The 13,326-nt window shown below is 51.1% G+C and overlaps 1 protein-coding gene across 8 annotated transcripts in view; it reads right to left on the reverse strand.

Annotated features, from left to right (window-relative positions):
• The window catches only part of BCORL1 (BCL6 corepressor like 1), a 76,449-nt gene that overhangs the window by 30,718 nt on the left and 32,405 nt on the right, over positions 1-13,326 (reverse strand). For all 8 annotated transcript variants that reach the window (XM_074392149.1, XM_039464120.2, XM_039464117.2 and 5 more), the window contains 4 exons: positions 13,020-13,110; positions 9,471-12,734; positions 3,916-4,081; positions 1,803-1,883 (listed from right to left, as the gene is read on the reverse strand). In XM_074392149.1, the coding sequence (XP_074248250.1) occupies positions 1,803-1,883; positions 3,916-4,081; positions 9,471-12,734; positions 13,020-13,110 (3,602 nt within the window). The remainder of the gene's footprint in view (positions 1-1,802; positions 1,884-3,915; positions 4,082-9,470; positions 12,735-13,019; positions 13,111-13,326) is intronic.

The following is a 13,326-nucleotide window of genomic DNA, read 5'->3' on the forward strand; positions in this document are numbered from 1 at the left end:
GTTCCCCTTATTGACCTCACAGGACTGTTTTGAGACTCAAGTAAGATCTTTCACGTGTTAAGTGCTTTACAGAGTCCAATACACCAGACGACATCAAGTATTAAAAACACACACCCTTACTCATCCAAGCTACAGTGTCACCTGAATTCATACCAAAAACTTTTGGTTAGTTCTTACAAGGTGCCAAGTATTTTGTAAAGGGCAGGAGAGGACCACGAGTCCCTGGGAAATCAGGGGCTAGGAGAGGGCAATTGGGGTCTCAGACAGGGCAAGTGAGGACATACTCCTTTTGTGGCACCACCAATCCTGGGGACAGAGCCACCCTGGCCAAGCAGAATCATCACAAGAGAAGAGTCTCAAGAAAAGCGAAGCAAGAAGGAGTCCCTTTCCTGTGATCTGTGACAGAGCCTGGTTGGGTCACACCCAAATGCACCCAGGCACACCCACTTCCCTTAAAATGACCCCACCTCCTCCCGACTTGCCAAGAGCTCAGGGGTGGAGCTTCCTCCTAGGCACCTCACCCCACCCAGTCGTAGCTGTTCCTCACCACTGGGCAAGCGCTTTCCCCTCCTCCCCTACCACCCTAGGATGGATGGTACCTTTCCTGCCTTCCTCAGCCACCTTGCCAAGAGGCCATTTTCTCTTCCCACTCTTTCCTTCAACTCTGCAAACAACAAAAGTACATCCTAAATTGGTCTGGTTTCACAGCACAGGAGGGTTGACACCTTCCTCAGAAGCAGCTGTGAGACACTCCCATCTTTCTTCCGAGGCCCAGCTATTAACTCAACAGTTCCCAGACCCAATCGAGGTCAGCAGAAGAAAGAAATGGTTCGAGGCAAATAGAGCAGCCCTTGACCAAAGCTCCAAGTTAGTCAGACAGCTAAAAGACAGCAAATAACCAGCACACTTTCCGTTATACAGACCAGACAGAACGAAGCATTCTGGTTAATCTAATATTCTGGTTAATACAGAATCATCGTAGAGATCACAAAGTGATCACCAGTTTCCAAAGAATCAAATACAGTACAATGTATTTAACACTAAAACAGGACTGGCTGTAATGTAGTAGCTTTTTGATGATTCAGAGGACACTTCAGGATTTTGCAAGGCCCCCAGGCCATCATTATGAGCCCCAATTACCACCTCCCTCGCCATGTGCTAAGGTGCCAGTTAATAGAATGTCAGATAACTGAGTTTACACTGTACCTTGCTTCCCCATTCTATCCAATTTGTATGGAAATTGGGTGAACGTGGGCAACCATCTCCAGCCCCAGATACCAGCGTGGAGACTAGCAGAAGGTAGTGGTGGCTAGTAAGTGCTAGCTTTTTTTGGTCCCTGGAGGTTGATCAATACAAATTCAGGGGGCCAAATGTGATTCTGCCAGCCCTGATGATTCAATGACTTTTCCAATTTTGAGGCTGCCTATCACATAGGGCAATAAGACCAAGGTCGAAAGCTAAATGTCTGTGCCTGAGATGGGCCCCAGTAACGACGAGGTGCCAAAGCTTGGAGCTGAACCGGCTTTACTGAGTGGCACAGGCCTTACCTCTTTCCACTGGCAGCTCCCAACAAGAGATGCCAAATCCCTGCTCTGAAAAGTTGAACGAAGAGTCCCCAACTAGTGGGCAATGTTTGAGGACTATTTGTCCCCTGCCCCAACCCAGGACACTCTTATCTCTGCAAGGCATTGTGGCACAGTGAATCAAATTCCCAACTCGACACCTGGGCCCATGGCAAAACCGCTCAACCACATCTTTTCACAGAAGATGCCGAGAGGGGCCATCACCTTAGTCTCACTCACCAGACTGACTTCTCGTGCGGGTGCTCAGAACCACAGGGATAAAGTCACGGAAACTGCTCTTTGCTTTCTTTTCCAAGGAACCTGGAGTGATGTGTGGTTTGGGGACAGAAGGCAGAAATGTTACAATCAGAGCCTAAAGACCAGAAAGCCCACCTGTGAGGCTCAGGGGGAAAGATCGAGAAAAGAGTTTGTGTTTATCCTGCAGTTACTCTGGGTTTCATTTATTCGCTCCCCTTATGTGGCCATCACATATGTGTCTCTTGCAGGGAATGAGTGTTTCCAGCCCAGTGCGGTGGCTCACGCCTGTAATCCTAGCACTTTGGGAGGCCAAGGCGGGTGGATCAAGAGGTCAGGAGTTCAAGACCAGACTAGCCAACATGGTGAAACCCCATCTCTACTAATAATACAAAAATTAGCCAGGTGTGGTAGCACACCTGTAGTCCCAGCTACTCAGGAGGCTGAGGCAGGAGAATAGCGTGAACCTGGGAGGCAGAGGTTGCAGTGAGCTGAGATCACACCACTGCACTCCAGCCTGGGCAACAGAGCGAGACTCCATCTCAAAAAAAACAAAAAAACAAAAAACCAAGAATGAGCTTTTCCAGGCGGTTTTTAAAAACTGGGAGTTCGGTCACTTTTGCTGATACCAGAAAAGGCAGTGTATAGTATCAATCTGACGGCGTGCCAGAAAGTAGGTAAGTAGGAGGCCTCACTGCCCATAGGACTCTGAGACTGTTGCATCTCAACAAAGTTCTGCTGGGTGCGGTGGCTCATGCTTGTAATCCCTGCATTTTGGGAGGCCAAAGTGGGTAGATCACCTGAGGTCAGGAGTTCAAGACCAGTCTGGACAACATGGTAAAACCCCATCTCTACTAAAAATACAAAAATTAGCTGGGCGTGGCAGCACACACCTGTAGCCCCAGCTACTCGGGAGGCTAAGGCAGGAGAATCACTTGAACCCAGGAGGCAGAGCTTGCAGTGAGCTGAGATCGTGCCACTGCACTCCAGCCTGGGTGACAGAGTGAGACTCCATTTCAAAAACAAAAACAAAAAAACAAAAAGCACAAAGTTCTAACTGAGCTAGGGCAGGTCCCAGAGGAGGGCAACCTCAGTGAGTGTTGGAGGACTGAGTGAGGCAGGAAGATGCGTACAAGGAGCAGTGAACACAGAGAAAAACTGCTATTTAAGAACGGATCAGGCTGGGCACGGTGGCCCACGCCTGTAATCCAATGCTTTGGGAGGCCGAGGAGGGCAGATCACTTGAGCCTAGGAGTTCAAGACCAGCTTGGGCAACATGGTGAAACTCCTTCTCTTCAAAAAATACAAACATTAGCCAGGTATAGTGGCACATGCCTGCGGTCCCAGCTACTTGGGAGGATGAGGAGGGAGGATTGCTTGAGCCCAGGAGGTTGAGGCTGCAGTGAGCCGAGATTGTGCCACTGTACTCCCTCCAGCCTGGGAAGCAAAAAAAGAACGGACCAGAAGAGGCAGGTGATGGTCGTGTCAGATGGCCAAGACCATGAACCTGGACCCCTATGCTCAGGAATGCTGGGGATTCTCTCCCTGATAAGGGTGCCCAGAAACTATTAGTGGCAAAATGGACAGGTTAGGGACACATACCAGCACCCCCATCCCAAACATCCTGTGTGTCCCTAAATGATAATAAATGTTTAGGATTTCTCTAAACCCTCCTAGCTAATATTGATTTCTACCTTTTCAGAATGGGACTTTTCCAGTATACCTAAAGGTAGAGAAGACAGTGTAATGAACCCCCATTCTGTGGTTTTTGTCTAAATTCTCCTTAAACCTGTTTCTTCTTTGAGCCTAGACCCACTGTGGGAAATGGGTTGGCTACTGTGTTGTGGGCCTGGCATTTGTCCGTCTGAAAACCACTTCCTTCAGCCTTATTCTAGAGCCCAGCGGGAGCAGAAGGAGCCCCTGATCCCTGCTCGCTCCCTTTAAGACTTGAGAGGGCTCAATCACATCTTCTTTCCACAGTGGAGAAGTCTCACTTTTCCAGAGTGAAGAAGTCAGTGCCTGAGCCCCTCTGCCCTCACCGTGCCCTGGGGATCCCTCTGCAGCCCAGCCCAGAGGGCCAGGGCCTCGGGGGGCCTACCTTCCTCGGGGCCGTCGGCTCGTTTTCCTGGAGACTGGGACTCCGGCTTTGTCGGCTTCCGGTGCTTGTGCTTTCCCCTAACTCCATTGTGCTCTTTTCCTGAATTTGAAGCCTCCCTGGGGCTTTTCTTGGTGGATTCCTGGGGGTCACTGGGCGGCTTCCGGCACTGTGGAGAGGTAGAGGGTCAGGTCTGAGGTCAGTTTCGCTTCTTAAGAAAGCTCTCCTGGGGTTGAACCATGTGTCCTATTTCTGATCCAAAGGCATGAGCGACCCAGAGTGGGGGACTGGGTGGAAAGGGCTATGCGCTGCCTTCCAAGTGGGCGACAGAAGCTCTTTTGGACTGAGTTCAGGGACCCAGCTAATCCCCACAGGCGTCCACACCCCATCACTTTAAAGAGGTCTACAGAGTCTACGTTCACAAGCCAGTGAATAAACACCCAAAGTCATTTTAAACGGTGCAAAGTCAGGCCCCATACTCTCTATACCCAAACACCAATGGGGAGACCAGCATTAAACAAAATGCCTCTTCTGCAAGTTAGGAGACTGCATTGTTCAAATAACTTCACTGTGAATGCTATTGCACCAACAACTGAAAGTCATTCTCAGTGTAGGCCAACTCAAGGAAACTTGTCTCTTCTCAAGTGTAAATTAATACCAGAAAACAGATTCAACTAAGGCAAGAAGAAAAACACAACACAGGAGCAATTCAAATATCCTCATATTTATAAAATCCAATGAAAAGGTCCAGGCATTATTAATAATGCCACTTTATACTCTACAGTGCTTTCATCTTTTCCAAATGCTCTCATCTCTATTATTGGATTTTATGCTCCCCACAACCCTGTGAGGAGAAGCTAATGTGATCCCCATTGAACAGATCAGAAAACAGAGGCTCCAAGACAAGAGGGTAAATGACTTGTTCAGGATAACACACAGCTCCATGTGTCCACTGGCTCAGGGACTGCCACCTACCAGGCCAACCCTCAAGTTAGCACATTTCTGCTTGCAGTGAGAAAGATCCAGGACTTGGACTAGGACCTGTGGCTCCTGGACCCAGCCCGGGCCTCTGGGCATCAGCTCTAGCTGCTTCTTCTCCCTGAATCACTTCCTTGGCTGCTTCAGCTCAGCTTCTCCCACACCTACTGCCTGGCGCCTAAAAGTCACATATTCTCATGAGCTTTGAGGTCTCTCTGTGCCACTGAACAAGAAACAGGGCAATGTCGGGATTTCCAGTATTCTAGTATCCAGGGAGTGCAGAATAAGCAAAACACTGGAACAATAAAAGCAGGTCCTAGAAGGAAAGGAAGGGTTAAACCTGCTTGAGCTGTTTTCCCCTAAGCTGACACATACCTTGCCTGCTAGAAGGTTATCCTGGTGTATCTCCAGCTAAGGGGATGGCACATACCTTACTGATGGAATATTTTCGGGGGCTGGGGTCTCCTCATTCTCCAGGGACAGGGAGTCACCACTACCCCTCAAATTCCAGGACTCCTCCTATCCCATGAACTCCTCCTGCTTCTTATTTTCAGCAGAGACCTGAGCTGAAAATTCGAGTTGAGTTTTCCCCTTAGCTTGCTGCCAGTTCCTACAAACCAAAGTGTTAGGTGGAGGAAAGCATCGGGAGGAAAGAGGAAGATGGGGAACTGTTGCTTAAAAACTGACCTTTAGGGGCTGGGTGTGGTGACTCACACCTGTAATCACAGCACTTTGGGAGGCCAAGGCAGGCAGATCACGAGGTCAGGAATTTGAGACCAGCCTGGCCAACATGGTGAAACCCCATCTCTACTAAAAATACAGAAGTTAGACGGGTGGGGTGGCACGTGCCTGTATTCCCAGCTACTTGGGAGGCTGAGGCAGGAGAATCCCTTGAACCTGGGAGGTGGAGGTTGAAGTGAGCTGAGATCATGCCATTGTACTCCAGCCTGGGTGACAGAGGGAGACGCCGTCTCAAACAATAACAACAACAACAAGAAACTGACCTTTAGGTATGGTTGGAAAAAAACTATTTGAAGTCAGGGGGAATCAAGTCAATGCATTTACATTTGAACATGTCCTACTTATTTCTGAATATCATTCTTAGCTGGCTCTTTCAAATACAGATCATTAACTTTTACTTCCTAAGATAGACCACAAGTAAAACAGAACATCTAGCAGGGCGCGGTGGCTCAAGCCTATAATCCCAGCACTTTGGGAGGCCGAGGCGGGTGGATCACCTGAGGTCAGGAATAAAAATATTTCACACACTCCAACTTATGCATGAAGTTGGGAGGATGTGGAGACCATGTGAGACAAATGTTCTGGTTAACAGAGTTTTGAAATATTTTCCAAAGAACTTTCCAAGGAATGAGAAGACAATAAAATACATCCAGCAGCAAATGAAGCAGAAGTCTCTCTCTGCTGGTAGTGCGGAAGGCCCTTCAGAACCCCGAGAGGCCTTGGGCAGGTGGTGCTGGCAACAGGAGACTATTTTCATTCTTGGCCATGCCCTGAAAGGGGCTGTTTCAAATGAACCCCTGATCTTAGTTTGGTGATCAACAGTTTCTTTCTCAGGAAGGTGGTACGTAACAAAAGAAAGAATAAAGTGATTTGCACTCCCAAAAAATAGACGTTTACTAAATCCTCATAGGCAGTTGTAAAGAGCTGCTTCCAGGCCCCTGATCCTGTCACTTTATTCTCTGCCCTCTGCATCTGACAGTGGGTCCACTGAACTGCTCATCTAATATAGGATGGGGCAGTACCCACCTGTCATTGAGTCATCTTCAGAAGCTTCAGGAGAGGCGGGGCCACATCTATTTTGTTTGTAATACTAACAATGACAGCAACCACTAACACTAACTGAACACCTACTATGTGCCAGGTACTACACTACACACTTAGGTATATCACATTATTTAATATGTTTTAAATGACAGCTTTACTGAGATTTAATTTATTGAGACATACCATGCAATTCACTTAAGTATAAAATTCAGTTGTTTTTACTATAGTCATAAAGTTGTGTAACCATCCCCACTTATCTAGCTCTAGAACTTTTTCATCACCCTGAATGGAAACCCAATAACCATTAAACAGTCCCTTCCCAATTCTTCCATCCTCCCCAGCCCTAGGCAATCACTAGTCTACTTTCTGTCTCTATGGATTTGCCTACTGTGGACATTTTATATCACCATCTCATTTAATCTTCACATCAACTCTATGAGTAGGTACTATTATTGTCTTCTGTATAGATGAAGAAACTGAGGGCCACAGAGGTTAAGTAGATTGACTAATAGCACACAGCTAGGAAGGGGTGGGGCAAAATTCAAATCAAGGTTCTGCTGTCTGGCTCCAGAGAGCACACTCCTCATCAATCTACCATACCACCCTCCTGAAGATGTATTCCCATTGCCTGGGAAGGACTAGCATATAGTAACCACGCAACAAATACTTGCAAAACATTCAATGAAACATAGGCAGAGAGTAGAAGTTAGCCAGGTGCAGTGGCTCACGCCTACAATCCCAGCACTTTGGGAGGCTGAGGCAGGAGGATCACTTCTGCCCAGGAGTTCAAGACCAGCTTGGTCAACATAGCGAGACCTCGTCTCTACAAAAAATAATTAGCCAGGTGTAGTGGTACACACCTATGGTCCCAGCTACTTGGGAGGCTGAAGTGGGAGACTGTTTGAGCCCAGAAGGTGAAGGCTGCAGTGAGCTGTGATTGAGCCACTGCACTCCAGCCTGGGTGACAGAACAAGACCCTGTCTCAAAAAAAAAAAAATGGAGAGTGGAAGATAGTATGGTATAGCTGAAGAACATGGACTTTGGAACCAGAGACCAGAGTCTGAGTTCTAGCTCTGCCATTTAGTAGCTATGCAACTGGGTAATATATCCTCTCTGAGCCTCTGTTTCACTTATTTTCTCACCTGTAGATTGGTGTAGCATTCACCTAATAGGGTTACTGTAAGAATTAAATTAGATAACACGTAATTTAGATATATGTATCTAAAGGATTAAATTAGATAACATGTAGAAAGCACAACTCTAATGACATGAATTATTATTCTTACTACCACCAAGTGCAGATGGCAGTTACCTGACCAAATGTTACATGCTCTATTATGTCATGCCCATGTTCCTATCTCACGTGTCTCTGACATAACAGGGTGACTGTGAGGTTGGTGAGTTAAAAGCCACTCAAACACCTATCCCAGGGGTTCTTAACCTGGAGTCCCTGGGTGGGCTTTAGGGGACAGGGCAGGGGGTTAGGTCCATGAACCCCCTGAAATTATTGGCAAAATTCTGAGGTCACATTTCTAGAGACAGGGTCCATAGCTCTCAACAGCTTTTCAAAATTATCTATGGTCCAAAAAAGACCAAAAACTTGTGCCACAAACAAATTCACAGCACTCTAGCCAGAAATGTGTCCCTTAGTGTATTATCAACATCCAACCTGAAAGCTTGCTAACAGAACTTCAAGTTCTAGATTTTTAATAAACCCTATCCTCAAATGTTTCAAGATTCTCCTTGGATCACCAGTGGCCTCTGGTCCCCTGTGGGGGACCACGGGATTCTAAAAGAGTGTTCCTGGCCCACCTTTTTTGCCTAGTACTCTGCCACCATCCGGCTAGGCGTGGTGGTTCACGCCTGTAATCCCAACGCTTTGGGAGGCCAAGGAGGGCAAATCACGAGGTCAAGAGTTTGAGACAAGCGTGGCCAATATGGTGAAACCCCGTCTCTACTAAAAATACAAAAAAAATTAGCTGGGCATGGTGGTGCGCACCTGTAGTTTCAGCTGCTCAGGAGGCTGAGGCAGAAGACATCGCTTCAACCCGGGAGGCGGATATTGCAGTGAGCCAAGATCGCACCACTGCACTCCAGCCTAGGCAACAGAGCAAGACTTTGTCCCAAAAAGAGAGAGAAAAAAAAAAAAAAAAAACTCTGCCACCATCCATAGCCTGTTAAGTCCAAGACCCAGACACCCCACCTGCCTTGCCCATCCAATCTCCAATGGGCCAAAACCCAAAGCTGCTGCCTCAAGCATTTGAGTGGGTAGGAAACTGATGGATTAGCACAGAAGCCAAATTAGCTCTGACCCCACAAGACTCCCAGCAAATTCTAAGTAGGGCCCCCCACCAGCAGTACAAGGAACAACCCCATCAAAGGCCCCTGCTCTCCCCGCTCCTAAGTTCTCAAGGCCAGTGTTCTCTCAGTAAAGGAAAAGGAAGAATGGTTATTCAAGGAAGAGCCTGTTATTCATTGATTTCCCTCACCAATACCTTTTTCCACTTTCCAACCTCATCTGGGACAATGGCTTCCCTACCCCAGGGATGGAAGCATTTCCCACAGCCTACAAAATACAAGCTAGCCTCTCCCCATGCTGAGGCACCATATATGGAAAACGTGACCTAGGGAGGGGACAGCAGGTCACTATTCCTTTCATAAAAGCCTTCCGATCAATTCAGTTCACACAGCTGCCCAACAGCACTGTGCCACAGGGTAGGGGTCACAGGAGGTTGCCACCTGCAGCACGGTATAGACCAGCAGCGTCTGGGCCCCACCTGGACCTTAGCACTCACCTTGGGTCTGTGGGAACTCCGGACCATGGCCTTGGCTTGCGGCTGCGGCTGCTGCTCTTCACCATCTTTCTCTTTGCCGCATTTCATCTTCTTGGGTGGCAGAGATTCCGTCACATCATCTGGCTGCCATTTGTTCTTGCAAGCAAAGACCCCTACGGTTTCCTGTTTCACTCGAGCCTGCCCGGCCTTACCCCGAACTTCAGCTTGGCCCCTCTGGGGAGCCACTGGGAGGCCATCCGCTCGGAAGCAGGTGGCTAAATTGAAGACCACATCACCATCCACCTTCTCCATTTTCACTCGCCCCAGATCCACCTGGCTTCCAAGCTGCGCAAGCTCTGTGCTGGAGCCCCTCCTGCTGCTCGGAACCACATCCAAGATAAGTTCCTTGGGGTGGCTGTCATGAGGTAGCAAAGGCAGCTCAGGCATTTTAGGCAGGTTCTGGGGGGTGGCCAGGACGAGCTCATGGGACATGTAGGTGGCCAGCACTTGGTTCTTAGGCTTTGTGTCTCCTGCCAGCTTCAGGCCACAAGCCCCCTGGGGGCCTTCCATCTTAGGAGTGCTGTCAGAGCACAGGTGGCTCTCAGATTCCTCTGGCCCCTGATTCATTCGAATGTCCCCACCGCTAGGCTGGACAGAGAGCGCCAGGGTTCCAGTCTGAGGGCTAAGGGTCAAGAGGACAGGATTGACTTGTTCTTCATAAGGCTTGGCAGCAATCCGGCAAGTTTTGTTCTTTGTAACAGTGTCCTGCTCTGGAGCAAAGGAGCCCCCGGGCCGTGGCTGCCCCTCGGGAAGTCCATGCATGGCCTCACTGGAGCTGAGAGACGGCACACCAGAAAACTCCGACACAACGCTGGTGGGCCTGATGGGCGCCCCCTGATTGGGGGCCAGCTGCCCGGCACTGGAAATGCCAATGGAAAGCAGAGACGCCTGGTGGTACGGAGACCAGCCAACAGGCAGGACCTGGGTGCTGGTGGGTTTCCCGTTGACTGAACACCGGGGATAAATATTTGCCGACCCCGTGGGTTTCCACAAAGAGAGCTCCTTGGTCTGGCACCCTGGCAGCCCAGGGGCAATGCGGGCTGGGGTGTATCGTTTCACTGTGCTTGGCTGTCCCTCAGCACCAGCCTGGCTGCCCTTTTTGCCACACGTGGCACCAGTGCCCTTTGGCTCTCCTTGATCAATGATGGAGATGGGTTCCTGCTTGGGGAGGTGGCGGGGGTCACGGTTGAGGCCCAGGTTGGGGTCTTTGTTCAGCAGCACGGATGCAGGCACTGGGTTGGCCACTCCCACGTAGGTGCCAGGAATGGTGCTAATGAGCGCGGTTGAGTTCTTCACCCAGGTGCTTGGGTCCCCATTCCTCACGATCTCGGGAAAGATGACAAAGGGCGAGGAAGTGGAGCCCAGGCAGGAGGTGACATTGCTGCCGGCAGCCTGGGTGGTGCGATGAGATCGAGACAGGACTGTGGAGAGGAGGGCCTTGCTGCTGGTGTGCACAGGGGTCAACACGGGCATGGGGGGCGTCTTACGCTGGTTCGGCAACGGAAGTTTCTGGCGGTTGGACTTGGAGGAGAGATCGAGGGGCATCTCGCTGCACTCAGGTGGAGAGGCCATCTCTCGTTCCAGCTGTGGCGGTGACTTGAGAGGAGAGAAAGTAACAGAGGTCCCTTCTGTTTGCTGCTCAGTGCCACCTGGCATCTTGGTGGGGTGCGGTGGGGCTGAGCTCCCGCTGGGGGCTGGCAGCAGAGGCTGTGGCGTTGGAAGCACCTTGGCAGAAGCAGTGACAAGAGAGGTGTCTGCCAAAGGCCCGGGAACCCCATCGGGCGCAGGCTGGGTGGTGGTGCTACCGGATGGGGAAGTGCAGGGGAGGCTGTTCACCTCCAGAGACACCAGCTTGGAATCCGAAGTCAGAGGCCGGGCCACAGAAAATGCGTATGGGTAAGACCGGAGCTCTGGGGAGGCCAGCACGCCTGGGAGACACCTGTCCTGCAGGTAGGATGGCAGGACAGGGAGCGTAAGAGTGGAGGAAACCCCTAGAGTGGTTGGCAGTGTGGCCACACTAAGCGGCTGCCCACAGCTTGGAGGCGGGATATAGACCAGCGGCTGGCTTGGGGTCAGCACTGTCCCTGGCTGAAAGGACAGGGGGACTTTTTGCATAGCTGGTGCCTGAGCTGCAGGAAAGCACACTCGACTCAAACTGAAGGAGGCCGGGATGGGTGCAGAGGTGGGAATGGCAGCTGGCGTGGCAGCAGGCATGGGTGTGGGGGCTGGAGTAAAAATGGGGGCAGGGGTGGGTGCAGGCACCGGCGTAGGAGCAAAGGCAGGGATGAGGGTGGGGGTAGAAGGCGGGCCAGAGGACGGGGTTGGGGTGGGCATGGGCACAGACGGAGCGGCAGGGGCCGCTGGAGGCGTGGATGCCGGCATGGGAGCCAGAACTGGAGTGGGGACAGGAGCAAGGACCAAGGTCGGAGCTGAAGGGGGCACAGGAGCCTGGATGAGAGCCAAGGGCGGAGCCGAAACTGGGACTGAAAGCGGGGCAGGAGCCGGAGCCGACAAGGGAACCGGGCCTGATGGGGGAGCAGAAGCTGGCACAGGCACCAAGACCGAGGCTGAAACAGAAAGGGGATTTGAATCAGAGATAAGCGTGGGCACTGATGGTGGCGCTGGAGCCAGAGCCGGGACAGGTGCTAAGGGAGGGGAAGGAGCTGGAACTGAAGTGGCAACTTGGACTGGAACCAGCCCTGAATGGGGCACTGGGGCAGGCACGGAGAGGGGAACCTGGAATGCATCTGGAACAGACGGGGGGACGGAGGCTGAACCAGGAGCAGGAGGACAGATAGGAGCTGGCAGAGGATTGAAGTTAGTGGTAACCAGAGGCAGGGTCCCCTCCACAGGGACTCCAGTTCCCAGAGTTGCCAAAATGAAAGTATTCTTCTCCCCAGCGCCTTGCCGAGAGTCCAAAGCCTTTACTCCGGCTGGTGAGCAGTCAACCTGCTTGCTCATTTGGGTGTTGAGTGGAGTCCAGGAGCAGTCGGCCCTGCTGTTGCTGGCCTCAGTGCTGTCAGGCGCGGGAAGCTTGAGCCCGTCTCCTGGGCTGCTCAGTGGCACCAAGAGGCCCTCAGCCTCTGCCACATTCCCAGCATAGTCCATTTTTGGCTGGGGATCATCAGGCTTGTCTTCTGACTTGTGCCCAAGTTTTTCTGTAGCACTGCCATCTGGGTCTGCCCCCCGGGCATTGCTGCCACTTCCAACTGCCGTGAGCTCCACCTGCAATGAGAGGACAGCATGCGCGTGTCAGCCAGCTCCCTGCGGATGGTGCAAGTGTCCTGAGGCCCCTGAGAGGAGACTGCTGGTCTTCTCTGCAACTCGACCGACCAGGTCTCGGAAGAAGCAGAAGAGGGCAGCCAGCCAATTTGTGTCCCACCAACACCAACTCCTGGGAGAGACCCTGTCCCTTCCTGCCTGCTTCTTGGGATGGCAGACTGGGCACACCTCCTGGGCAGCTCAGTTCTGTCCTTTGGTGGACAGTGTGTGGCTCCATAAGCCTCTTACCTTGGAAAAACTGCTGCTGACACAAAACTCCTGAGATCCAAAGTGCTGGCAGTCACCTGTCGTTGACTCCTCATCAGAAAGAGGTGCTCTTCTAGCATGGAAGATAAAACCAGAGAAGGGACATGAGGCCCAAGCTTTGAGCCACCACCAGAATGCCATCCCCAGAATGCCTCCTGCCCGCCTGGGTCCCCATAAAACCTTCCTGTCTCACTTCCCATAGTAACTTTCGAGGGGGATTACAAGGAACTGGGGGTTCTTGGTTACAAAGCAGAGGCTCCACACCTAGCTTTGCAAGTTCCTGCCAGAG

This window comes from Saimiri boliviensis, chromosome X, assembly GCF_048565385.1.
Source record: "Saimiri boliviensis isolate mSaiBol1 chromosome X, mSaiBol1.pri, whole genome shotgun sequence".
NCBI classification, from domain to species: domain Eukaryota; kingdom Metazoa; phylum Chordata; class Mammalia; order Primates; family Cebidae; genus Saimiri; species Saimiri boliviensis.